The sequence below is a fragment of the Genypterus blacodes genome, unplaced genomic scaffold (assembly GCF_046128005.1).
Source record: "Genypterus blacodes isolate CSIRO-AG114 ecotype Tasmania unplaced genomic scaffold, CSIRO-AGI_Gbla_v1 ptg000052l_1, whole genome shotgun sequence".
NCBI lineage: Eukaryota > Metazoa > Chordata > Actinopteri > Ophidiiformes > Ophidiidae > Genypterus > Genypterus blacodes.
In genome coordinates, this window is record NW_027466864.1 from 4,444,563 (window position 1) to 4,470,087 (window position 25,525).

The window sequence follows — 25,525 nt, forward strand, 5'->3', positions numbered from 1 at the left end:
CTATTATTATGTGGTGTCACTATAGGGATATAAACTTGTGGTACATGAAAGATAGAGGCATTTGAGGGCAAGTCATTAGTTAAACACTTTCAGAGGCAACAGCGAACATATTACTGCCCGACTGAAGATATAACGCCATGTAGAGGCTTTTTCTACCTGTTCCATGGCTCTTAGACCGGGTCAGTGAACATTAAATACCTCAAAGATCCTAATTCTGATGTAAATTTCCTGAAAATCATAAAATTTTGTGAAATAGAATAACATCTCAAATTCACAAGTATTTTTTACAGTGTGTCGTTGACGCTCAGACTCTTCTCCCTCCACTGCTCACAACATTCTGTCAGTCATACACACACACACACTGGAGTCCAAGTCTTACTGCGTGCAATGTGCATCATGTCATTGCCTGTGGATGCATGACAGAAAGGGAAGTAGCATTGACTGATACTGCAGCAAGTGTGTGGCTTCCTGTTTGGTACCTTTAGGATGAATTAAATGTCACTGCAGTTGTAACCTCAGGCCATTAAACTGAGTAACACTCCAGTCTGGAGAGCCTGCAGAGATCATTAAGAGTCTGTGCATCGGTGGCTTATATAGAGGGTTTAGTGGATTAAAGTTGATTAAAGTGTGTGGCAGACTAATGTGATGCAATGTTTTGTTTCATCATTAGGTGGAAGGTGGCGCCACCGTGTGGTGAGTTGGCAGCTTGAAAGGAGTTAACAATACGTTTAATCACATTTATTTCATTCACATCCTTGATATTACACCATCACTCCATAAATTAAACAAGTAAATCATAGTTTAAACAACAACAACATTGATACACAAACGTTTTACATTCATTGTCAAGTTATTTAGCTTAAAGTTTCCCATGGCAGCACTCAGTTCAGGCCACTGTGTCACCTTGCCACTGTACTGTCCAGGGCCAATACGATGTGAATTTATGCTTGTTCACTCAGCAGTTTCAAAGGTTTCAGTCAGTAAAACCTGCAATTAAAACATTCCTCATCCTGTTTTATGGAGTTTCCAACTGGCCACAGAATCTGATTAGTTTTAGTGGTTTTATTGGAGTATTTTAGTGTCTCATTAAGGTCTAAATCATCATTAAAAGCCCTTTGGCCCTTAAAAGAAAAAATCACTGACTCTGTCTTTTTGGTGGATTTGTATTAGCATGAAATTGTAAGAGGACGAGGGTTGATTGATAAGTTCTAAGCCTGTCACATACAGATGTAAGGAAAGGCTGTGACGTGTTTGTGGATGCAATCGGATTCTTTCTGAGCTTTGAACAGGCAGACTGCATACATTTGAGCATTGGATTGATTATAAATTACAAGTACCAAAGGGTCTGTGAGTTTCACTTGTTGCCATGGTTGCTGTGCATGATTGTGACTCGTCTCGCCTCTACAGTAACAAATCCTGCAGACCTGTTGAGTCAGTGGAGCTCATAGACTCCCCAGTAGGTTCCCTCTTTCTGGAAATCATCGGTGATTTTGAAGCTGATGCTGTCTAGGTCTTCAAGAAAGACAATCTGGGACACCCACACCGAGCCTTCAGTGGTGACGGGGAAAGTCCCCTCAACCAGCAACTTCACATTTTTATCAACTCTGAAGTCTCTGGTCAACATGACAGATTTTGTCTGACTGCTGTCCTTGCTGAAGTTGACTTGTGCGTAGAAGAAGTAGAGTCCACTCTTGGTGCAGTGGACGGAGTTCTCATGCAGAACGAGGGAACAGGAGTCACAGCTGGGAATGTTGATGTCGTTTTGCCACGAGTGTCCGTGCAGAGCTGCAGGAGATCACACCAACATATGCTGAGCTATTACATAAGCAGGCCTCTTTAGTGCAGATTGTCGACTCATTACAGTCACTCTCACATTATCAGAGGTTTCTATACATGCCAAAGATCATCTACACCTTTATTTCCCTGACAATGCGATGATGTGTTGTCTTTACTTGGTGTCGCCCACATGAGAGCTCTGTTCTGGGTTTATTCTGGGTTTGTTGTGGGTTTTGGAACCCACTTCAGACAGGAAGGCGGCAGAGGTGAGAGGAACAGAGTGTACGAGGCTGGAAACATGACGAGGCTGCACTGAGGCTTCAGCGTGTCGACGTGTGAATCTGTGTGTGGTGAACACTTAAGTCTTTACAAGATTGCGCAGGCTAGCATTGTTAAAGGATTGTTAAATTAAAGAGGTTTATAATTTACACATTTCTCAAGCCAAACTGCAGCATAATCCACTTCTCCACTGTCTAATCTGAGTGCTCGGTATGATCCAAATACTCTTTGTGCTAACGATCAGCTGCTTCTGCAGTTAGCAGACTTTAAATCAGGCATATTGCCGGTCAGCTATGGCAGGACCCAGGTGAGCCACATTCACAATGTGTGTTGTTGTGTTTCTGCTATCATGAGCTAACAACAACACATGAGCATGTGTGTGTAAAGCAAAGTGATTTAAGTCCTTTGTTATGTTATATTTTTAAAATTCAGAACATATCAAGCATTTAGGTAAGTTTCAGTCCTGGATTAAGGATTTGTTGTTTGTGTTTTGATGTTTGTGACACAGAAAACCACCGCTGGAAGTTTCCAATAATGAGGAAACCACAGATCCAGCTTTTAGACAAATGGGTAGAGTTTGATTTTGTAGACTGATTCTGAGTCACTTCCATATTTTAACCTGAAAGGTTTGAAAGTAATCTCCCCTAAACCAATTCAGGAGGTGAAACGATGACTTAGTTTGATGACATTTACTTTCTGCTGCACTCACTTTCCTTCTTCCTCCTTTCTATTTCAGTTACTTACAGTAAATCTCAGAATGATCTCCAGCTGCCTGAACAAGAGGTTTGGTAGCTGCAGCTGACAAACGTGACAACAGTCTTGACAGTAAATAGCTATGAATGGAAAGATGGCTCAAACATAAGCATGAGGCCCTGGATGACTGTTTGACACATGAAGTATCACCTCAGCTCCACATCTTATCTGTGTGTGCTCAGCTTTCAAAACAAATGAACAAAAACACCAAACTGGCAAATTGATCCAGAAATGCAAGGTGCATCGCCTAAAGCAGTGTTCTTATGGTGCCAACAGTCTTAGCAGGAAGTACTCTGTCAGAAAATAACATTTGTAATTGTCAGAAGCTCCGGGATCCAATTTGGGTTTGTAGGAAAATGTCTGGATAAATGTTTGAGATTCTGACTCTTCAGACGGACGGCAATCACATCCAAATGATCAATAATGCTGTTTTACTCAGTTTACTGCTGTAGAAATCTGATAATGAACCTGAAGAGGAAGTGTACTTACACGTGGTGAGCTGGATGTATGAGAGAGGGGATCCTGAAAAGCAAGATAGTTTATTTATTGAGGTGTATGTATCAAAATATAGTGAACGTTGAATAGAGTGAACCTGTAGTTTGGTGCTCTGAAATATCTGTAACTTACCTTTTGACATGTAGCGAGCCAGAACAGTGTGAGCTGCAGAGGGAAAGCTTCACGTCAGATCCAGTTTGGTGGATGTATGAGTCATGTATTTTAAGAAAACATCTATCTAGCCTTGAATAGTGAACGTGAAGCCCGCAAGCTTGGTTTGATTGATGTTATTTGTTGTCAAAGGCGACTTACCTGTTTGACTGGTATTGCCTAGATGTGAAGTAGAGACACCATCCTGGATAATAAAAGAAAGTAAACAAGGTGTCATCATCATCGTCATCATCGTCATCATCACAACATTAACCTATTGTTGGGTGTGTTTGGTATCCTGGTGGTTATCCTTCTGCTTTCCAGGTAATTGACTCATGACAACACTGCCACCTAGAGGTTATATGTTACATGTATAGGTGGCACAAGCTGTTTGGATCAGGGAGGAAATGAGATTAGAGCTGCTTAAAATATTTGAAGAGCATCTGATATAGAGTAACACGCCTCAAATGTGTTTAAATTCATTACTCTGTCTCAACTCATCTGATTTGAGCTCTTAAATCACAGTACCATCTGTTCTCTAAATGAACGACCCCATCACTGAGTATGAATTTTGGAACATTATTGTGATACGAGAAGTTCTGAGGGAAGAATTAAGAAGTACAGACCTTCTTCGCTGTCTTTAGTGTGATTGAGGTGAGAACTGCAGCCATCACCACCATGGCAACGGTGAGGAGGCCACACCACACCTGCAGCAGCAAGTACCTAGAGGACCTTGACTCGCCCCCCATTCTGTCACACACACACACGCGCACACACACACACACACACACACACACACACACACACACACACACACACACACACACACACACACACACACACACACACACACACACACAAACCCAGGTCAGACAGGTTTAAATCATATTCACAGTTTAACTACATTTATCTGTGGTTAAGGAGCAGAAGACACCCCAAACCCGTTGTTACCACCCATCACGTGGTAAAACTGCATGTACACAATGGTTATGGTCCTGATTGAGGATTAATTGGTCTGATGATTAATTTTGCCTCATGATCTCCACTTAAAATCCATCCATCCTCCAGTTATTGCAATGATGACTAAAATGCCATCACAAGACCAGGGAGTAGTCCAGAGCTGACACACACTGACACAAACACACACACAAACAGGGGCTGGTGGGTGAGCGTACTCTCAGTATTGCTGCGCATGGGATTTAACCTTCACAGGTGCTTTCCAGGTCCTGACCACATGAAACCGTGCAGTGTGTGTTTTGTGTGTTAACGTTATTGACTCAAAACCGCTGTTATTAAGTGGCTGTCAATCAAGCCATCTCAGAGGAGAGGTCTCATTGGATCATAAGGAAAAGTAATGTATGCAAGCACAACGCCCTGCAACGGCCTTACATTGAGCAAACACACTGTGTTATATGAATATATGGTTTGAGTTCCAGTAACATGTTTCTAAGTTGTCTAGTAAAGCAAGTTTGGTTGGTGCAAGGAGGAGACCAGCACTTGATTTAATCTAAGATGGGAGACAAATACTGACTTAACTGGTTTGGCAGGTGGGGCCAAGTCATTTTAAATGCCAGCAGCATACATTTGTACAAATTGTGAAAGTCAGAGTGAGAAGACACCAAATGAAGTCATCAGTCAGTGAAGTCAAAGTCCAATCAATCAAAGTCTGCGAGAAGAATGGGATCTTAAGGTTAAATAAATGAAGAGGACATTTATAATGTCACACAAGCTTGAAAGATGACGTGGTCACCGGATCAAAGCCACTTTCCTATTAATATTAATAATTAATACTAATATGGATCTACATCTGCACTGTCCTGAATGGTACACATTGAATTTTGATCACTGACAAGATGAATGAGACAAGAACTGGACCATCATTTGAGTGTCTTTTGGATCATCTGATTGCATTATCTAATTGGCAACGAGGTTCTTAAGAAAAACAATAGAAATTGAGAAAAATACCCGTGTGTGTGTGTGTTTTTGATATTCTGCTTACATATTATTACACAGTCCATTCACACACCACCTAATAAGTCCTACTATTCATAGTTATCTTAATTTAAGACAAAATTTCCATACACACTTAAAATAGTCACCAAGTTCATTTACTTAACTGAGACTCACCCAGTGTGTGTTGTGCTGTCGGTGTCCAGAAGCGTCTGTGTGCTGTCTCTCTTTGAGAGACATCATATATTAGCAGGGTTTCCCCCTCTAACGTGAGGCTGAAGTGAAGATGACATGGATTTTTTTTATGTATCCACTGCCGGGTGTTGTGGTTAGACAGAGAGGAGGAAGGAGGCTGACGTGTGGGTGGCTCCACATGCATACTGCTTAGTAAATTGCACCTTGGTTGAAACTGAGAAAAATGGAGTGATAATGAAACTTTTATTTGAGGAATGTAATCAAAGTTTCACAAAGTTTAAACGTGGCGCCTGTTTGGCACGTGGAAAAAAAGCGTGCAAAGGTAGAGAGAAGGCAAACGTGGCCGTGGTGCAGCCCCTCCACTCACACACTCATCATGTTTGTTGTGGGCGGCTTGTTATTTCCCATGTTTGTAGGTCAGCGGGTTCAACACCCAAACAAATTTGATGGGGACTTTTTCCTTCACACTATAAATCTCACTGAATGATTGGAGATGAATTTCCTTCATACTTTATGTGTGAAAGCAACAGGCCAGCTGACACTCTCACCTGCTTTTGCCTCACAGCTGCTTTAATGTGGATTTTCGACTTCTCTATCACAAAAGACACACAGCTGAATACGAGTGGATGTGTGTTTGAAGTAAACACATGTTTTCCATTTGTAGAATCTGAGAGAGTTTAATATTCACTGACAGGAATAGCTGGAATACACCCAGAAACTTTAGAGTTGCATGTAAGAAAACTGCCTCTAAGTTGAATTCCTTATTACATTCAGAATTTCTCTGGAGTTTTTCCCCGGCTTCCAAGAGAGCTTTGGGTGGGTTTAGGACTTTTCCTGATGTTGTGGGCCTGTAAAGACATCTAAGACGTTATATGTGATATTGGGCTAGAATAAGATAGAAATAAAGACTTGTCATGACTTGAGTTGACTTTGATAGAATTTCATACCTTCTCATCTTTGGTAGGTTTGGAAAGTAAGAACACAGACTGCCAGTCACGAGGCACTAATGTCAACGGGAAGCTGAGCCTGAAGCTGAGCCTGAAGCTGAGCCTGAAGCTGAGCCTGACCTGAGTCTGAGTCGGGGGTCAAAGCCTTGTGACCGCTGGCAGAGAGTCTTTCAGTCTGCCTGGTGTAAACTGGTGCAGCTCACGAGCAATTTTTTAAAGTTTCTTTCAAACTAATTAGAGGATGAAGTGGATTTTCCACATGAACACCGAGCCAGGCAGATGAAAGCCCCCCCTCCCCCTGCCTGCAAACTTTACTATGCTAAGTTTTAATCACTTGAGCTCCGTAAATATTCCAACGTGTTCTGTTATCACAAAACGCATCAATCAGATGCTGCGTGTGACAGGAAGCGAACATTAACTACACAGAAATACCAGTTCAGTGTGTGTGTGTGTGTGTGTGTGTGTGTGTGTGTGTGGATGGTAAAGGAACAAAAGTTACTGCATTTCTCTTTCTCTCTCTGTACGTGTTTCTCTCTCCTGTCTCTCCCTCTTTTTGTCTGTCTCTCTCTGTCTTCCTGTCTCTCTATCATATAAAAACAGTAGTGAAAGTTGCAGATTGTTGTGAAGGGAGCGAAACACACATTCCATTTCACTTCACTGTTTTTGGTTTCATGCTCCATGGGGGCCTCCCCAACACACCAGATTACTACAAACTCTCCTGGACATCAGATATGAAATGTCACCCACTTTCTCCTACCTCATTTCTCTTTCGTTAAAGCACAAACACACACGTGGGCAGAGGCAGCTTGGGTGCTGTCCCCGCACAAACCAACAAGGGAACAAACAAGGTCTTCATTGTTGTTCCCATGATTATAAATGTAGATGTGTTTGGTAAAAACTAGTCAATAAGTCCAAATGCCGTTTATCTTTATACTTCCACAAAGCAGTAAACTGAGCATTGATTCTGGACGGAATACTACTGAGAAGATATCTGAACTATATCTATTGGAATCATGATGATGATGCTAAAACTATTTGTGCTCTGCAGTGAAACATGCTGCTGTCTGCTATGAGGTCAGGGAACATTGTTCCGCTTTGACTGTAGATAACCAGATATCCTGTCCTGTCAAAGTACAACATTTCCCTGTGAGAAGGACATTTGCATAACGGACAGCCCCACTGGATCTGATGAATGAGCAGAGGAACAAGAGCTCAGATTTAAGATTCTCTGGTTTTTACACGATTGGTCAATTGTTTATAATTGTCATAGTTGTCTGGAACATGTAGCAACAAAGGGCTGATGCTTGACGGGGTCCTCGCAGTAATTCCACTTTTAGTTAGATCCAAGATTCGGATTGTTTGCAAGAAATCCGAATCCGATTTCTGTCTTTGAATTTAAACCAGTGGCAAACGTGTGTGTGAACAAGACCTTTACTTACCTTAGTTTAAGAATTTGTTCATGCTTAATCACCTTAATTATGCCCACTAGTGAATCAAGTTAGGTGTCACAGTGCAGATGGTAAATCATGAGTCATTTGTCAACAAGGAACTGGAGATAAACAGATGGACACAAAGCATTCAGCGATAAAGTCGACTTCTGTTTTCTGCACGTTTTACGTTTTGTTTAACTTGCTGTCATGTGTTGAGGTGTGTTGTTGTTGTTGTTGTTATTGTTCCCAGAAGTTGAATGATTTCTTCTCATCTCTTAGATCACAGAGAAGAAGCCGCGTGAGTCATGTGTTGCTAGGCGACTGCGCTATGTTTAGTATATACATGTTGGCCTGTGGAGCACATGTTGCCTGGAAGGATTACAAACAGTCCGTGTGAAAGAGCGGAGAGGGAAGCGTTCTGGTTTGTGTGGCCCGAGGCAAATGTGTGATGTACAAAAGTGGGGGTGTTGTTGATTCATTTTGTTGCTATGATTACAACAGTGAAATCTAAACAATATTGCTACCACATTTCTCCCGTATTTCTCCCTAAAAATCAGTTTAATCTGTAAGTTTAACCTTCCATGAGCTCAATAGACTGTAGATAGAAGTGTTGCTGATGACTATAAATATAGATACAGTATATTTGTCAAACCAGGCCTCAGAAATCATTCAGTTTGATTTGTGTGCAATTATGAAATCCAGTAGAGAATGGTGCTGCCTTCACTGAGCTGTGGCACAGTAGGAATTCCCCCTGGGCTTTTGCTGATGTGGGTGGATCTGCCGGCACAAAGGTGTTCTATTTTTCAACTGAAGCTGTCTCCCCCTGTCGTGCTTGTCTGGCCGGATAACTCACCGCTTTGTCAATGTTTGTAAATGTATTCAGTCACTAGGACAACTTAAAAAAAACGTGATTGCATTTTCCCTTTAATTGTTTTGCCATTACAAGGAGAAACATTCATGAACATTTTCCAATAAATGCATTGTGTTTGCAGTTGATACTTTTTAAAGGTTTCTCATCACAGCCACAGCACCATCCTGTAACAAATACTGGAGAATGGAGAGACTGTTACAATGTCATACATTGTAGATGAACAATGCAAAGGAGTCCTCAACATGAAAATAACAAGTGTGCCCACCTCTGTGTCGACATCTAGGTGCAAAACTCTGCAAATACAAATATAATAATAAAATATGTGTACAATGAGACATTCAGCAGGTCAGAGTCATGTGTCTGTAAAACGTTTAGTGAGAGACAAAGACAACATTTCACTGAACGACACAAACCTTTAGTTTGAGGCATCGCGACAAAGGCTGGCCCTCCATTACAGGCTGAATTTGCACGAAACGCCTTCACCATGGCGTCGCCGTCACTATGACGAGCTGTGGTGAAACGTTGATGTTACGCACACATTTTGTTTTACAGAAAATGGTTCAAACCTTTGTGAGCATAAGTTCCCTGTCTTCCCTCCTGGTGGCTCACCGTACAGCATGCTTCTGGCCAGTGAGTCCTCGGCCTCTGCGTCGCTTAAAGGGGGCTCTATTTCCTGGAGAATAATGCAGTCGGGGCAGTTAGCCGACTTGCCGCTCCACAGCAGTGTCCGCCTCTGGGGCCGTCCTGTCAGGGCCCAACACCAACAACAGCACCCATCGGTGACAAAGTGGCTCAAGCATGTACTATGGCAGTAGGTGGAACTGTGGATGTTCACCTTCACGCCACCAAGCTCACCAAAGCCTGGTTTAGTGCTCTGCTATAGCAGTGTGTTATGCAGCATCATGTGAACAATGCAGATGCCTTTCAAAGTCATAGAAACAGCAACACAAAACATTTGAGTGTGGGACAACTTGAGCAAAACCTTCCTCTGGTCTTAAAGGGCCACACCGCTGCTTTGCATGCTTTTACATAGCCAACATACTGCTAAAGATTTTGTGAACCATGTGTATTGTTTTTCTAAGGTATTTTCCAACCTAGGCAGCTGTTGCTTTCCCTGAAATTTTGATAAAAATCAAATAACAGAATCGTAAAGCTGCTGTGTGTAACTCTCAATATTGGGAAGTCCAAACATTCTGCACATTTACTTTCTTGTGTGTTTTCATTCAGAGGTCCGATGCCAGAGTTTCCTGAACCAAACAGGTGAGAGCTTTGGTTTCACTGACTGCCCTAAATAAAAGTTTCAAGGACTTCCCCCCCCCCCCCCCGGCCACATGATTGAGAATATTTCAGAGACAATTAATCTATGTGATATTTAGATGTAATGGTGGCAAAAATTACCAATAGGTAACTTCACACACACACAATTGACAGTTACCTTCAAGTTCCATATCCTCCCTCTCAGGATGTATGTGATAGGTCCATGTCCGGTTCACACAGCTATCTTTACTAAAAAATATAAAAAGAGATAAGAGATAGAGCACACTGAGAATTATACTTTTTCAAATATTTGACAAAAGCATTCACATAATACAGATGAGGCCTCTGCGGCACCTGAGTGTGTTTGATTACATGACTTTAGTCTTGTCTTTTGGCTGATTTCACTTCTTTCATGCGGTATGTTTTTACTTTTGACCTTTTCTGAACGTCACTTCCTCTATTCGAGATGCTGGATTGCTCGTTTCTGTTTCTTTTTCTGTTAATCCTGAACCACTTCTGAGTTGCAGTGATACAAACGTGTGTTATGGGTACGAACAGGGCAAGTTTATTATCTTATTTATTATCTGTTCATTTGTAAACAAAGGTTTTACAATGCATTCATGACTTTGTGTTTTGTTATTGTGTGTGTGTGTGTGTCTCACATGCGCATAGAGCCACTCAGCAGCAACGTGCCTTTGGCTGTCTCTTCTATGGTGTAAACAGCATTATCCATCGCTTTGAACATTTGGATGTGATCCTCTTTGAAACTGGTTGCAGCTTTAAAGTACCATTTCCCCACATACTGAAAGACACACACACACACACACACACACAGACCGACAGAGGCGGAATTACAGCGTGGGACGGTGACAAAGTTGCAGGAAAGAAATATGAGATTTTAATGATACAAGCCCCCAACTTGCAAAAGCCACCGCCGCTATGGAAAGAACAGAGGCGGAGAAAGAGTTTGTGTTGCAGTAATGTTTATCTGCTGTGTCTTCAGCCGATATGAATGCCAGAATGATTTGTTTTATGGAACACATTTGGCTTTCACGACACACTTAAAATTTCATACAGCAAGACCAATACAGCAGTGATATGTGTCATAAATAGCAGAATTTGTCATGAAACTGTATCCCTGGGACACGCTAGAGACAGGAATACGACATGTTATTGCATTATTAAACAGTAAAAGCTTTGCTCCAAACTCTTAAGCTTCCTCCTCGGCTCAGGTGCATCCACAGGATACACACAGAGAAGCTGAATGTCTTTGAATGTCTCACCTGTTGTGTGTTGAGAGTGTTGGCAGGCAGCAGCTCAGGGACTTTACAGGGAAAGATGGCCTGACTAAGCAAACCACACACCGAGAGGAGAAACGACCACATCTTGATTTAGGCTGAGTGTAGCCCCAGAAGGAACAGTTAGAAATGAAAGCAAACTAAAGGCTCCGGACATTCTAAATGTATGTAAGCGTGTCACTCTTAAAGGTAAATCATTAACTGTGTGGCAGACGCCAGACCCTTGATCTCTGCATTGGGGTCTGTTTGTCCTGAACCACACAGCTGTTGGTTAAACACAGTTGATTGATCCGTGTTGTGAGCAGTGTTCCCAAATCATTTAGGACAAACACTGAAGTTCATGTCTCTGTCAACTGCAGCGTGTATCAGTTTGTGAGGTGTTAACTGTCAAACTTTAAGGGTACAGATCTATTGTCATATTTTACTTTCCGTGTTTTCTTTTAAATGACCTCGACAAATCTACTGTTGATGTTCTATTAAATAAAAACACAGTAACAGTGCAGTGACTTTCTACAACCAGCCAGTAAATAAGTGAAAGTGTCCCTCTGAGCGCAGCATTAGTAATGTTTGCCTGATATCCTCCCACACGCTCTGTCAACACACGTTCATGCTTTAGCAATCATTAACCACATGTTTGAGTTTAGTGTTTTCGGCTCGTCTGTTTTGGGAAAGAGATTTGCCTGAGCTCTGACTGGCACACACACATTCAGCTGATAGGGAGCTGGTTGGTCTCCTTTCTTGGTGCCATTATCAGGTTACATCAGGTGACGCTTCTGTCCTGCACTTCCAGCCACAAGGTGGTGTCAGACAACAAGCTTGTCTGGATCTCTGGCCATGGTAAACTGTTTAAAAGCTGCTATTGTGAAAGTTATGTGCGAGTTTACAGACTCATAACAAACAACATCTTCATTGTTGAATAACTTTATTGATAAACTCTGTTGTTCAATGCCACAGACTTTGTTCTTAACCCCGAACAATTACTGAGCAAGGAAAAGAATACATTTCCCCTCTTACAGGTGAATGAGATGAGTAAAGGACTTAGACAGGTTGGCATTAAGTGTCAGATACTGGGTCAGTTGGCACATCATGTTTCACTGCATATAAACCTATAGAACTGGGGAAGAGCAAGAACACACCAGATGATCCCCTGGAGAGAGGCGGTGAGGAGTAAGTGAGGATCATTTAAGACAAACAAGGAGATGACCTGGATTTCAGTTTAAACATTTCTGCAGATTGAGCTTCTAAGATTAAAAAAACAAATAAGCAGTGCAGGTACTGTGAGTTAAAGAAGCATTCCTATGTTAACAGCAGTTCCATTTTGATGAAGCTCAAAAGTTAATGCAAATCTATCTAATAGTTGTCATGGTGACTCTGTCCCGGTCCTGGTCCTGGTGCAGTGTTCCATCCGTGCCTGGAGGCCATAGCTTTGCCCCCGCTGCTGCCCTAACACTCCCCCCTCAGCGCGGCCTCCAGCTCCCCGCTCTCCTTCAGCTCCTTCACTATGTCCAGTCCTCCGATCAGCTCCCCCTTCACATACAGCTGAGGGTAGGTGGGCCAGTTGGAGAAGGTCTTCAGCCCCTGCCGCACCTCTTCGTCCTCCAGAATATCAAACGTTTCATAATCCACCCCGGTGTCGTTTATGATGGCCAGTATCTGCCTGCTGAAGCCGCACTTGGCTTCTTCCTTGTCGCCCTTCATGAACAGCATCACCGAGCTCCGATTGATGGTGCTCTTCAGCCGGTGCTCTAAGGTGACGGCCCTCGGGCAGGTGTTCTCCAGCTCCCCGGACTCAGCCAGCTCCTTCACGATGTCCAGACCCCCCACCAGCTCCCCGTTGGCGTACAGCTGAGGGTAGGTGGGCCAGTTGGAGAAGATCTTCAGCCCCTGTCGGACCTCCTCATCGGATAAAATGTCGAAGCTGCTGAACTGGATGCTGCGATCCTTCAGCAGCGCCACTATCTGCTTGCTGAAGCCGCAGCGGGGCTCCTGTGCGGATCCTTTCATAAACAACATGCAGGGCGCTGCGTTGATCAGCTTCTTCAGGCGCTGGTCCAGGCTCCCCTGCCCGGCCGGTCCCCCCTCCCCGGACCCCCCTCCACCTGCCGCCGCCGCCAGCTTCTGCACCTTCTTAGTGAGCTCCGCCGCGTGTGCGCCATCAAGCCGGTCCACCTCCGCTCCCGCCTGGAAGAGAATGAACGTGGGCACCGAGGAGATGTCGTAATTCTCCGACACATCGGGCACGGCCTCCGCCTCTAGCTTGATGAAGGTGGTGTGTTTGTGCTCCTTGGCCAGCTCGGCCATGACGTCGTTCATCAGGCCGCATTGAGGAGCCCATGCCGCCTGGAAGTGAACCACAGTCAGGCGCTGCCCGGCTTTGGATAAATAACCGTCAAACTCCGTCTGAGTAGTCACTTCTACGAGATTCGCCATGTTTTCTGTGTGCGCCGCTTCCTGCTTTGCCCTGACGTCATATCCGCTCACCCTGGTAGCTTCCAGAGCTCGGAAGTCGTTTTCATGTGATTTGAGAAGAAACAACAGCAACAGACGCTGGACACGTTAAAGGGTCGCGTTGCCTGAAGGTAACCGTCGTACCAACACGCCATTTTAGCAAAATCGAAACGCGACTGTCTAATTATCTGACTAACAACAAGCCAAATGTGCGGTTAGAGTTAGCAGCGTTAGCGAAGCCGTTTAAGTAGCTCCTCAGTGCTGCTAGCTAGCTGCAGGTGGCTAAGCTAAGTGTCGCTGCCTGTCAGTAATTACACTTTGCGTTGTGTTGTTATGTTCAACACTGCAGCGCGTTTGAAGATGTCGGTGCTGCCGTCTAGCCCAACAGGTTATAACCCAACTAACGTGCGTAATTTAGTTCATATTTGCACATACGAAGCTAACGTACCTGGTTTCCGTTAGCTAATATGTCTTTGCTACCTTGCAGCGTATTTCGCGAGAGCTTTGAGGCTGAAGAGCTTTAACAGCACCGAGTCGCTGTGTGGCCTCAGAGATATATTTATTTAGGGTGCTTTAGAACACAAATGTACCATGGAAATGTCAAGGATTGTGAGTGTAGTGCCGCTAGGGAGTCAGACACATATTTACTAAATGTAGGGATAAACAGCTGAGGAACAACAAGTAGCGACAGATACGCCAGGGATTCTTCTAAAAAGCTCCATGTAAACACAAATACATGAGAAATAAAGCGAGGACACACTGCAACTGAAGAATTGGAACAGGTGTCGAGTTTGCTTGACATTTGAATTGGTTTAATCAAAGTAGATGTATTCTGGGTGCAAATGCAGAATTCCTTTGTTGAGATGCAAACATGATCCTGTTGGTGTATTCTGTTATATGGAACTAGAAGACCTCTGTTTGGTGATGAGTGCTGATATTGAATGTGTAATAATCTAATTATTATAATTCAAGGAGCTGTCCTTATGCTTTATAGATGTTTTTAACTCTTTCATATCACTTGTAGTTTAGACGGAGGCATGCAACAGTATTGTAGCTGATCTTATGTTATTTTATCTTCAGCAGATTGTTGGTGTGCGTTATTTAATGATAAGAGTTTCACGATGGAGGAACAAACAACGGATATAGAGGTGACAGTCAAGACTCTAGACTCCCAGAGCAGAATTTACACAGTTGGGGCTCAGGTAAACTCTCCATACTTCTCCCTACAATTCAGTGAATTCTCAGTCCGGTTCTTCATACTGTGACTCATCTTCGTGTTCTGCCTTTGTCCTCAGTTGACGGTGAAAGAGTTTAAGGAGCACATCGCCCCTTCAGTGGGAATCCCTGTGGACAAACAGAGGTTGATCTACCAAGGCAGGGTTCTACAGGATGAAAGGACTCTAGCAGATTACAGTAAGTCATTCATCAAAACAGTGTAGTGTTTAATGTGTGCAAACAAACGTGTGATTTAGCGAAATACCCTGAATGTTTGTGTCAAAGCGATAGAATGGTGGTGACTGTTTCTTGGCTGCAAGCAACAAAATAGCACCCAAATGTTGCCTCCTGTTATTGGACTTCTTTTGGTTGCTGTTGTCTACCTACCAGCAATGAAAATGATTAAAAATTTAATAATACTGGAGGAAGTTTGACTTTTTCTAACCCCCTGGAAACAAAGATTGGGGAGCACTTAAATGTTTCTCAACCTTCGTTATCAAGAATTTGTTTAATATGGTAATAATTATCTAGAATCCAAGATAAGGATTCACAACGTCGTACTTGTACACAATGTGAACCCTGTTCTCTATTGTTGCCTCAGATGTGGGCGGTAAGGTGATCCACCTGGTGGAGCGGGCACCCCCTCCACCCTCCCAGCCCGGCTCAGGGTCCGGAGGCACTTCTGCCGACAGTGGGGCTTCCTCCTCCTCACAGGGAACCTCCCAAGTGCCTCCACATGACCGCAATGCCAACAGCTACGTCATGCTTGGCACCTTCAACCTCCCTGTCAACATCATGGATCCCCAGCAGATTCAGGTTGGTCTCTTTTGTGACTTGACGTATAGGGATGGGCGGTGTATCTTTTAAAAATCATTAAACTGCAATATTTATTTAATTCAGCAAATTCTGATACACAGCGTCATGTAAATGTCTGCCCCTCTTTCTGTTAAGATGTCAGTGCAGCAGATGGTGTCTGGTTTGGGAGAGAATGCCAGGAATGCCAGAGTCACAACAAGCACCGGGGTAAACTTCTGAACCTGCTGGCTGCATGTGATCCCATAAAACACGAGTCCGAATGTTAGTAATCGTCACCTTTTCTATTTCAGAGCAATGGGTCTGTGAATGTGCACATTGATATGGACCAATCAGTACAGAGTGAGCCCAGGCTGCGGCTGATGCTGGCTGAGAACCTGCTGAGGGACACCAATGACCTCATCCAGAGAATGGAGGTGAATGATCAATATTCCATTGACTTTTGTTAGTAAAGCTTCTGAGGAATGGCGGCCCCACTCATGTGGTTGTTTGTTAACAAACGTGACACTCTTGCCTGTCACCACTGCTTTCAGGCTCGGCCCAGCGATGCGTCCGCCCAACCCGAGTCAACTCCCGCCGCTGCTGCTCCCCCTCCTCCCTCATCTTCCTCCACCACCTCCACTCCCTCTCCCTCTGCCCAGCCCATGGACACCTCCCCACCCCCATCCACTCCCCCACCTCAACCCACCTCCTCTGCACAACCTGAGGGACCAACACCCCAGGCTGCACCCAAGTGAGACATGTTCTTTGTTCTTTGTATTGTTGTTCTGTTTTTCCTCTGTAGGTTTTTTGGCAGTTAACGACCTGCAGATACCATCAAACATTAAAGAGCCACATTGGCACGGCTCTGTGAGTTGGGTCCATGAGTATAACACATTGCCATATACAGATATGTTTTTATACACACAGAGGGAAGGGAAGGGAATAACAAGTAATATTCATGTTAAGTAAGAAAAAGAGATGACAAACAGCAAGCCACAAGCAGCAAAGGTTATGTTGGAATGGCACGATGATGTAATGGAAGAGTTTTGGATGGCATCAGTGTTAGTTTGAGATTTTTTTGGAACAGTTTGTACCGCATGGCATCATACAACAGAGCAGGCAGTTTCGGAACGCATCATGGGCTGTGGTGTGGAACAAAAGTGGGGGATTCACAGGGGGAGAAACTGCGGAGGAGGGGAGGGGAAGTTTTGAAAATTGCTAGAGGCAAAGTGCCCGATTTGGAGCTACTTAAGTTATTGGTTTGCAGGCACATCTGTGTTGTGTTGACAGCCTAGAGAAGCTGTTAAACTATCCATGTTTGTGTTTGTGTTGTCAACAAAATTTCCTGAAAAGACGTATCAATTTTGAAACCCTTCTCCTTTCTCCCCTTCAGTCATCCCAGCCCGGCGGAGCTGGTGGAGATGTTGTCAGAGCTGCTGCGGGTGGAGGAGAGGCTGCAGCCCTTCATCCAGAGAGCACACACCATCCTTGAGTCAGCCACCACAGCAGAATACAACAATAATACAGTAGGACTCACAGAATAATACCCTAAAGAACTGACCAATGTAGGATTTACTATTATAGCTGAAATGATAAATGAAGTTATTGGGATTTGCTCACGCTGGTTGAACTTTCCACCACAGGAGAGAGAGGAGGATCAGCGCATTCTCGTCCTGGTTGCAGAGGCTCTCCGTCTCCTTGGCAACGCCCTTGTGGCCCTCAGTGATCTGCGATGCAACCTATTGAGCTCAACCCCCCGGCACCTACATGTGGTCCGACCCATTTCTCACTATACCACCCCCGTCACCCTGCCCGGAGCCGTGCACCACCACATCCCAGTGCACGTGAGGAAAAAGACTTACTATATTTCACTGATTTCTTGAAATTGGACTGTGACCTCTTCAGACTTACCGTCCCCCCCTAAACCCCCTTCCCAGGTTTTATTCCCAACCTATCTCTCTTTTGCTCGTATTTTATATTTTAGAGTTAATTGCCTATTCTATCCTGTAATATTTTAAGCAGCTGAGGCTTCTTATCACTAAATAAGTGTGATGATGACCTCTGCTTGTATCTTCCCACACAGATGAACCTGGGTGCCACAGTAACCATGGCAGCTAACGGCAGTGAGGGACAAGCCCCGCCCAACCAGCCTGCCGGCCAGTCGGAGCAGGCGGGTCAGGGACAGACCTCCCCGCCCCAGACTTCCCCTTCCAATCAGCAGGCTGGACAAGGTCAGGCTGGCCCCCGGGTCATCAGGATCAGCCACCAGGCAGTCCCGGTGGTCATGATGCAGATGAACACGGACGGTGTGTTGTCCCCTACCCGCCGCTGATTGAATGCTCCACTAGAACAAAGCTATTTGTGTGTCCTGTTGCTGGGCAGCAGCAGTGCATTAGGGATGAATTGGTTGCTGTCACCGCTCCACTTAATCATTTATGCATCGCTGCCACAAGCATCTGCTGAGTTTTGCAGCGCCGAAGAGGAAACAACCTGGATCTTGTCTAATTTATTTTTTAAGTCATAGAGGGTTTCTCCCCGTTTGTCGAATAACGACTTAACTATCACTGATGGACTGTGTGGAGAGTAATCTATTGGCATGTGTGTGTAGGTCCAGGTGCAAACCCTGCAGCCGATGGACAGCAAATTCCTGGACCACCAGGTAAGGACCAATCATGAATTTGTCTTTGTCCTACTATACTTCCACATTCTTCCAGTGTCCATGAGATAGATTTTTCCTTTCCTCCCAGGTGCCCCCCCTCCAGACTTCATGCGGAACCTCATGCAGCAGATCAGCCAATACGCCACTGCCGTAGCTACCAGCGCTGCCACTGCTGCTGCCACTGGCCAACCCATCCGCCCACAGCCCACCCCTCCTTGGTACATCCCCACAAGTACCACTACAGGCCCAAACACACCCACCACCACTCCTACTGCTCCTCCACCCCCTCCTCAAGCTGGCCCCCAACCCCAGGCCCGGGTGGTGTTCACCCGCCCGGCCTTTGCCCCCATCATTCCCCCTCCGGCCTTCGGCCCTCGTGGAGCCACCATCAACTTGAGGGCTGCCATGCCGGGCCAGCAGCCAGGACAGGTGGGAGTCCTAACTGAGGGAATGGGTCTTGTATTTTCAGATTTGTTTTTTCTTGTGGGTTTCTGGGGTGAATTGTAAACATTGGCAATCTTTGTTCTAATAATGAAATTGTTACTTTGCAGCCTTTCAACCCTGCAGCTCTCAACCAAATGATTAGTGGATTGGTTGGACAGCTTCTGCTTCCTGGACAAATGGGTAGGCAGCTCTGATTGTTAAGATTTCTTTAGATTTGGTCTTTCACTCTGGTTTTCTGTAACTAAATTACCAGTGGCTTTTGGAGGGGGAGGTTAAACACCGGTCACAGATTGCATTGCATATTTCGCTCAAGTTATTTTAACTTCTGTGCTTTATTTCTCTGCAGGTCAAACGGTGACATCCACCTCCTCTTCCTCCTCCACTTCCTCCCCCCCTAACACCGCCTTCTCCACTAACACCACCTCCTCCTCCACCTCCTCTTCTTCCACTGCCTCCTTTTCTTTCTCGGCCTCGGGTCCGACCCCTGCGTCTGCGCCAGACACCACCAGTTCGCCAAGCCAGCCCGGGACCAACCCCAGTGAGCCCCAGGCCCAGGAGATGCCCCCAGACATCAGTCAGCTTCTGGGTTCTCTCCTGGGAGCCACTGGGGTAGGTGGTGTGGCCGGAATGGGCCCTGTAGGCGCCCCTTCCATCACTGTCACTACATCTGGTGTCCCTGCTTTCATCCAAGGCGTGACCGACTTCATGCAGCAGGTCAGCTGACGCACAAAGGATTCAGATCCATGATTGCCGTGCAGCTTAGCAAAGCAAAGTAAGCAAACCTGTCTCCTGTCGTCCACTTCATTTCCAGGCCTCCCAGCCTGTCTTCACTGCACCTCCTCCTCCCTCCGCTACGGCTACCGCCCCTCCCCCCGGGCCCACCCCGACACCTAACCCCCCTGGTGCGGCCGAGGCCTTCAACCCGGAGCTCTTCACAGGCATCGTGCGCGGCGTCCTGAGCACCATGATGGGCTCGCTGGGCCAGGCCCAGAATGACACGGAGAGCATCGCCCAGTTCATGCAGAGGTTGTCCCAGGCCACCAACATCTTCATGAGCCCTGAGGATCCTACTGGTAAATGCAGCAAAGAAATGATACAGGAGTTGAGATCAGCAGTCAAGTCGAGGAGCGGCCATGTTCCATTTTCATTTCCATATTTGTTTCATTTGTGTTTTTTGATAGTGGTATCTCTTAAGTGTTTGTTTACTCCTCTGTTCCCAGGGTTACAGTAAAGCATCAGCACCAGAACGTTTATCATTTACCTTTTTGCCAACATACAAAATCTGGAAAAGATATAATTTACATGATATTTATGCAAAACGTGTCTTCATTCACTCTACGACCTTCCTGTCCTGTGTGAACCAGATGAGCTCCTGTCACTGCAGCATCAGCACACACACAGTTCTTGTGGGGCTGTAAGGCTCAGTCTCAGGCGCAGTCTCAGTTTGTGATTCTCCCCTTCTTCTTCTTCTTCTTCCTCCCAGGGTTTTTTGGAGAGCTTTTAATGTTGGTGTGCCAGTCCTTCACCATGTCAGACCTGGTGGTGCTGCTCCACGGTCAGCACCAGCCTCTGGGTCGCATCCAGCCCCAACTCACTCAGTTCTTCACCCAGAACTACCTCAATGGCAGAGAGCCCACTGACCCCAACATTGCTGTAAGTACCTCGCACCACTTAAGAGAGTTATTACTTTATTCTTTGTACTGTGTGTGCAGGGTAACATAAGTAAATGGCTTTATTATAACTACATAAGTTTAACGAGTAACAACATTGTTTTTCATTTCAGTTCAAGCTGAACATTTACATTTCTACTGCAAGTAATCAGTTAATTGCAAAGTCCGGCCCTGCAGCCAGTTCACCGTCCTGCTGCGCTGCCTCACAACGTTTTGCGTGAATGCAAATCATTATCAAGTCCAAAACATGTTGACTACAAGAATACAAGCTGCTGCCTGTTATCTGAAACGGAACATCTGAGGAGAAGCAGATTCAGTTTAAAACCCAAAATGACATCATCTTGAACAGATACAGGATATTAGACTGTTGACTGTATTGAATTATGTTTGTTCTGGCCTCATTAGAAGGCGGATATTCCTCTGATGCTCCGTCTTTTCTTTCCAACCACCAGGAGGCCTCTGAGAGTCTCGTCAACGAGCTGGAGGAATACATCACTGAGAGCTTTGTAAGCCCCCTCTGTTTCCCTCCCAGATTCACATTGTAAACGCCGGTGCATCGTCCCTCTCGTTCTGGAATTCATTGCAACACTGCCTCCTCTTTGAATTCCCACAGAGAGAGTCCTCAGTCACGGTGCTGGAGGGCGTCGACATCACCCAGACCAACATGTCCTTCTTCAGACAGCAGCTGACACAAATCGCCACGCACATCCTGCGCTGCAATGGTAAATGACATCAGGTGGCATGGGGCTGTGTTTTAATGTGCTGCTTTCAATTCCGTCTCAGTTGTTGTTTAATATCAGATAAGAAAAGAAATAATGCAAATTTGACACAGTCCAAGGTCCAAAAATCTTCATTGTTGCTTATCTCCCCCAGATGAGGCATTCGGGCCGCGGTTGCTCCAGATGTGTAACCAGGCTCTGTTTGAGTGTCTTGCCCTCAACCTGCACTGCCTGCGAGGAGACCAAGGAGCCCTCACTGCAGTCATCAACCACCGTATAGTCAGTGTCACCCTCTTTGATTCATGTGCCCTCGTTCCAAATGAAACTGTCCGATACGGTCCAGAGAGAGAAATGCCTGCACACACACACACACACACACACACACACACACACACACACACACACACACACACACACACACACACACACACACACACACACACACACACACACACACACACACACACACACACATCAGCCCTGTTACACGGCCGACACATTGGTAGAGAAACTAAGGTTACAACTGGAGAGCTGGAAGACTTAAGGTGTTTTTTATGGCCCACTAACGGTTTCATATTAGAAAACCACAAACAAATATACTTCATCTGCAAAGAATGTATATAAACAATATGGTTTGAAAATTCTTCTTGTTACAATACTTCCTACTGGGTCTTAAATACCTTTTACCAATCATGAGCCGTTCGGCACAGTACAGCCTCTCTGCAATTACCACAACAAATTCAAAGGCTCACATTTTGGAAACCCATTAAGAAGAATGAGTTTAAGGAGTGAAGCCACTTAATAAAACATAAAGCTGAGGTCTGCCTCTGTGTTTCACCCAATGTGCTCGCTCTGTGGTCCAATGATGGTCCTCTAAGAGATGGAGATGAACAAATTGCCAAGAGCTGAATGTTGCCACCAAGACGACAAATGTCCAATGGAGACGCACGTCCCTGTTCTGCAAAACCTTAACTCTGTCCCGTTCTTCCAATTCCAGAGGAGGATGTCCAGTGACATCAGCCCCAGCCTGGTCAACTGGATGACTAGCATGATGACCATGAGGCTGCAGGTCATTCTGGAGCACATCCCCATCACACAGGAGCAGGTCCAAAACTACATCGTTCACACACAGGTGACGGACCGTTACTCATGCCCATATATGGGCGTCGTCGTGGCAGGAGTCGTTTCCTCTGACCTCTGCATCCTAAGTCACTCACAATCATGTGCATGTGGATATTAGTTTGACATCCTGAATGTGATGGAACTGCAAAACAGACAGAATGCAGGCAGGTGTAACATGTTGTGGAGGACGCAGGCCTTCTTCTGAGTCTCTGATGGCGGCTCCATATCCTGTTACTGTGGACAGCACGGCTGAAATGGCTAATAAATATTAGATGACATTCTTTCACAGAGAGATCAGTCTGCAGCTGGCACCCAAGAGCCTGAACGGGCACAAAGTGTAACGGTGAGCGCCGTGTATCTTTAAATTCCCTCTACGTTCGATTCTCCGCTTCGCGTTCTGATGCCTTTTTATTTTGTTTTCCGCTTCCAAGATCGAGGAAACCCTCTCACCCGCTGCGGCCACCACAGCAGAGGAGGCCATGTCGGTGTCACAAGACACGAGGGCGTCATCGCGGGAAACGAGGGTGTTGCCCGGGGACCTGGGAGCCACGGGACGAGCCGCACCGTTAGGTGGTGACGTGGCAGCAGCAGGCGCTGAGGGAGGGAACGAGGACTCTGAGGCCTGGGCGGCGGCTGTTCCCCCTGTAAGAGCCCCCCGTCTGTGTTTAATGCTGTTGTACTTTACAGGGAAGCATTTTTATGATGGCACACACACACACACACACACACACACACACTCTTAATCATATGTAAGAGCCAGATAGAGTTTTAAACTTCTCATGGTCACTGAGCAGACACACAGACACAGACACAGACACACACACACACACACACACACACACAGACACAGACACACACACACACACACACACACACACACACACACACACACACACACACACACACACACACACACACACACACACACTTACTCATATGTAAGAGCCAGATAGAGTTTTAATCTTCTCATGGTCACTGAGCAGACACACACACACACACAGACACAGACACAGACATTTCACAGGACTTGAGGAAGTGAAACCGACTCGGTGAGATTAACAAACCACCGATTCCACTCAGGTCCCTATTTACAGAACATGCTGACTGTTCTAGTGGCCTAGTGCCCTGGTCAAGGGCAATGGCAGGAGTTAACAAACCTAGTGTGCACGCTTCTCAAAGAGATGGTGATAAGAAAAGACAAGATGGTGCCACCTACACATGCATGAGTGTCAACTTTATTAGTCTGACATCGCCTATTCATCACACTGTAGATGAATGTCTTCTCTCATGAATGTCTTTCTCCTAGCTGACTCCCAGTCTTCTCTCTTTATCCCCTGTGTGTGTGTGTGTGTGTGTGTGTGTGGGGTAGGAATGGGTGCCCATCATCAGATGTGACCTGATGACCCAGAGGAAGATAAAGGCTCAACCTCCAATGTCTGACGCATATTTGCATGGCATGCCAGCCAAACGCAGGAAGGTAATGTCATCAGTGTCAATGCATCTTACTCATTACATTTGAGTGTCCCCTTCCTCAACCCTGTGTGTGTGTGTGTGTGTGTGTGTGTGTGTGTGTGTGTGTGTGTGTGTGTGTGTGTGTGTGTGTGTGTGTGTGTGTGTGTGTGTGTGTGTGTGTGTGTGTGTGTGTGTGTGTGTGTGTGTGTGTGTGTGTGTGTGTGTGTGTGTGTGTGTGTGTGTGTGTGTGTAGACAGGACAGGGGGGTGGAAGCCTCCTCTCCCTCTCTGATGCAGTGAGTCAAGCAGCCAGGACAGCAGGAGTGAGGCCCATCACTGCCCCAGAGCAGCTGCACGAGGAGCTGGAGACCCCGGAGCTAAAGGAGGCGTATTCAGACCAGGTAGCTGAGCCTGCACACGGCCTCACTTAGACTCAGCACCAGCTCATTCCTTCTGTCTGGGCTACATCTGACTAAATCTTACTATTACCACACTAGGCCAAAAATAACCACCTGGTTTTTAAAAGGCAAAATGTTGTAAGATATTAACCATTTAGGGTCGGACTCTAACGTTCCCCTCTGTAACGGCCGCGTCTCTTTCCCCTCTCAGGTCAAAGCGGACATCAAGAAACGAGTGAGGGAAGATCCAGATTTTAACTCCCAGCAGTTCCCCAACGCACACAGAGCCTTCTCCTCAGACTCCTAATCCCGCCAAGCGTACCCGACAGCCACCCTGCAGACACTCTCCACCCCTCATCTTTATGATTTCTCTATCTCAATTAGAATATAACTCAGTGTAGCTTCCTCCCCCCCCCCCCACAACAGTCTTTGTCCCTTTTTGAACAGCTAGCACCTCTTACCGTCTAATTGCTTAATGGCTACTACGTGACTACTTCCCTAGTGCCTATTTATTGCTTTGTGTTTATTTTGCTGACAGGATGTTCTTCATTAAAGGTGTTATGTCAGATATAAGATGGGGCTCGTTCTGTTCACTCTTAATCTATACGTCAATTTACAGTCGGCATTTGTCCATTTGTTAATACTGAGCCTGAACCGTCTTTATTTAGTCGACACTTTGCCTTTTCTCTCAATAAACTGAAGTCCAGAAATCCACTTTCATGTGATGGAAATGCTGTTTGGTACATGAATGTACAGTAAGCTTAATAAAAATCTTGATACACAGTAAGATAGGACTCCGTCATTGAGTGCATATGAGACATTGATTAAAGACGGGCGCTATTGGACTCCATACCTCCACCAAGTCCCAACAGTCTTCCAATTATGACTCTAGCTCAATGAAGAGTAACAGGAACACCAACTTCATATCTGTCTCTTACTTCTGCACACCCAGAGGTTTGAGTTCTTCAGTTCAGCTGAAGATAATGAACGCAGTGTTTAACAGCAGCAGCAACATGAAGACGCATCTGATTTGTTGATCTAATTATAGATGGCATGCAGATAATGATGTGGTCACAGGTTTGTGGCTGAGCCGGTTGGATCGTCTGTGGGGTCAATAACTTATTCAGTGGAATCTAAAGAGCGGGCGTTCTTCCTGGTTGGCATCCTGTTTAAGGAATGTGAGCAGTCATCAGGCTCTAAGTC

General features: G+C 45.4%; 4 protein-coding genes across 7 annotated transcripts; 1 reads left to right on the top strand and 3 right to left on the bottom strand.

The window, feature by feature from the left end:
• Window positions 1-1,109: 1,109 nt before the first annotated feature.
• Window positions 1,110-6,228, bottom strand: lta (lymphotoxin alpha (TNF superfamily, member 1)). Of its 2 annotated transcripts, XM_076150221.1 has the most exons (6): window positions 5,581-6,228; window positions 4,080-4,203; window positions 3,616-3,658; window positions 3,436-3,468; window positions 3,298-3,330; window positions 1,110-1,785 (listed from the first exon to the last, which is right to left on the bottom strand). In XM_076150221.1, exons 2-6 carry the CDS (start codon window positions 4,200-4,202, stop codon window positions 1,433-1,435), a joined length of 585 nt encoding a protein of 194 aa, XP_076006336.1. In that variant the 5' UTR covers window position 4,203; window positions 5,581-6,228; the 3' UTR covers window positions 1,110-1,432. The 2 variants fall into 2 exon arrangements, with proteins under 2 accessions (XP_076006336.1, XP_076006337.1); XM_076150222.1 differs by lacking the exon at window positions 5,581-6,228 and having other exon boundaries at window positions 4,080-5,310.
• Window positions 6,229-8,883: 2,655 nt separating this feature from the next.
• Window positions 8,884-11,577, bottom strand: LOC143000768 (apolipoprotein M-like). Of its 2 annotated transcripts, none has more exons than XM_076150196.1 (7): window positions 11,387-11,577; window positions 10,766-10,905; window positions 10,282-10,352; window positions 9,456-9,590; window positions 9,260-9,355; window positions 9,112-9,139; window positions 8,884-9,038 (listed from the first exon to the last, which is right to left on the bottom strand). In XM_076150196.1, exons 1-6 carry the CDS (start codon window positions 11,486-11,488, stop codon window positions 9,126-9,128), a joined length of 558 nt encoding a protein of 185 aa, XP_076006311.1. In that variant the 5' UTR covers window positions 11,489-11,577; the 3' UTR covers window positions 8,884-9,038; window positions 9,112-9,125. The 2 variants fall into 2 exon arrangements, with proteins under 2 accessions (XP_076006311.1, XP_076006310.1); XM_076150195.1 differs by having other exon boundaries at window positions 8,884-9,022; window positions 11,387-11,576.
• A 729-nt stretch (window positions 11,578-12,306) lies between these two features.
• On the bottom strand, window positions 12,307-13,849 carry glrx3 (glutaredoxin 3). The gene has a single exon (XM_076150194.1). The coding sequence runs from the start codon at window positions 13,829-13,831 to the stop codon at window positions 12,845-12,847; it is 987 nt and encodes a 328-aa protein (XP_076006309.1). The 5' UTR covers window positions 13,832-13,849; the 3' UTR covers window positions 12,307-12,844.
• On the top strand, window positions 13,746-25,109 carry bag6 (BCL2 associated athanogene 6). 2 transcript variants are annotated; one of them, XM_076150193.1, is made up of 25 exons: window positions 13,746-13,980; window positions 14,933-15,051; window positions 15,145-15,262; window positions 15,666-15,880; window positions 16,016-16,087; window positions 16,171-16,293; window positions 16,411-16,610; window positions 17,253-17,385; window positions 17,503-17,703; window positions 17,943-18,165; window positions 18,468-18,518; window positions 18,607-18,947; window positions 19,070-19,142; window positions 19,309-19,676; window positions 19,774-20,035; window positions 20,446-20,615; window positions 21,085-21,138; window positions 21,246-21,354; window positions 21,506-21,630; window positions 22,349-22,483; window positions 22,763-22,816; window positions 22,905-23,117; window positions 23,843-23,950; window positions 24,179-24,325; window positions 24,534-25,109. In XM_076150193.1, the coding sequence occupies exons 2-25, from the start codon at window positions 14,971-14,973 to the stop codon at window positions 24,627-24,629; spliced, it is 3,672 nt and encodes a 1,223-aa protein (XP_076006308.1). In that variant the 5' UTR covers window positions 13,746-13,980; window positions 14,933-14,970; the 3' UTR covers window positions 24,630-25,109. The 2 variants fall into 2 exon arrangements, with proteins under 2 accessions (XP_076006308.1, XP_076006307.1); XM_076150192.1 differs by having other exon boundaries at window positions 13,810-13,980; window positions 14,930-15,051.
• Window positions 25,110-25,525: the final 416 nt, after the last annotated feature.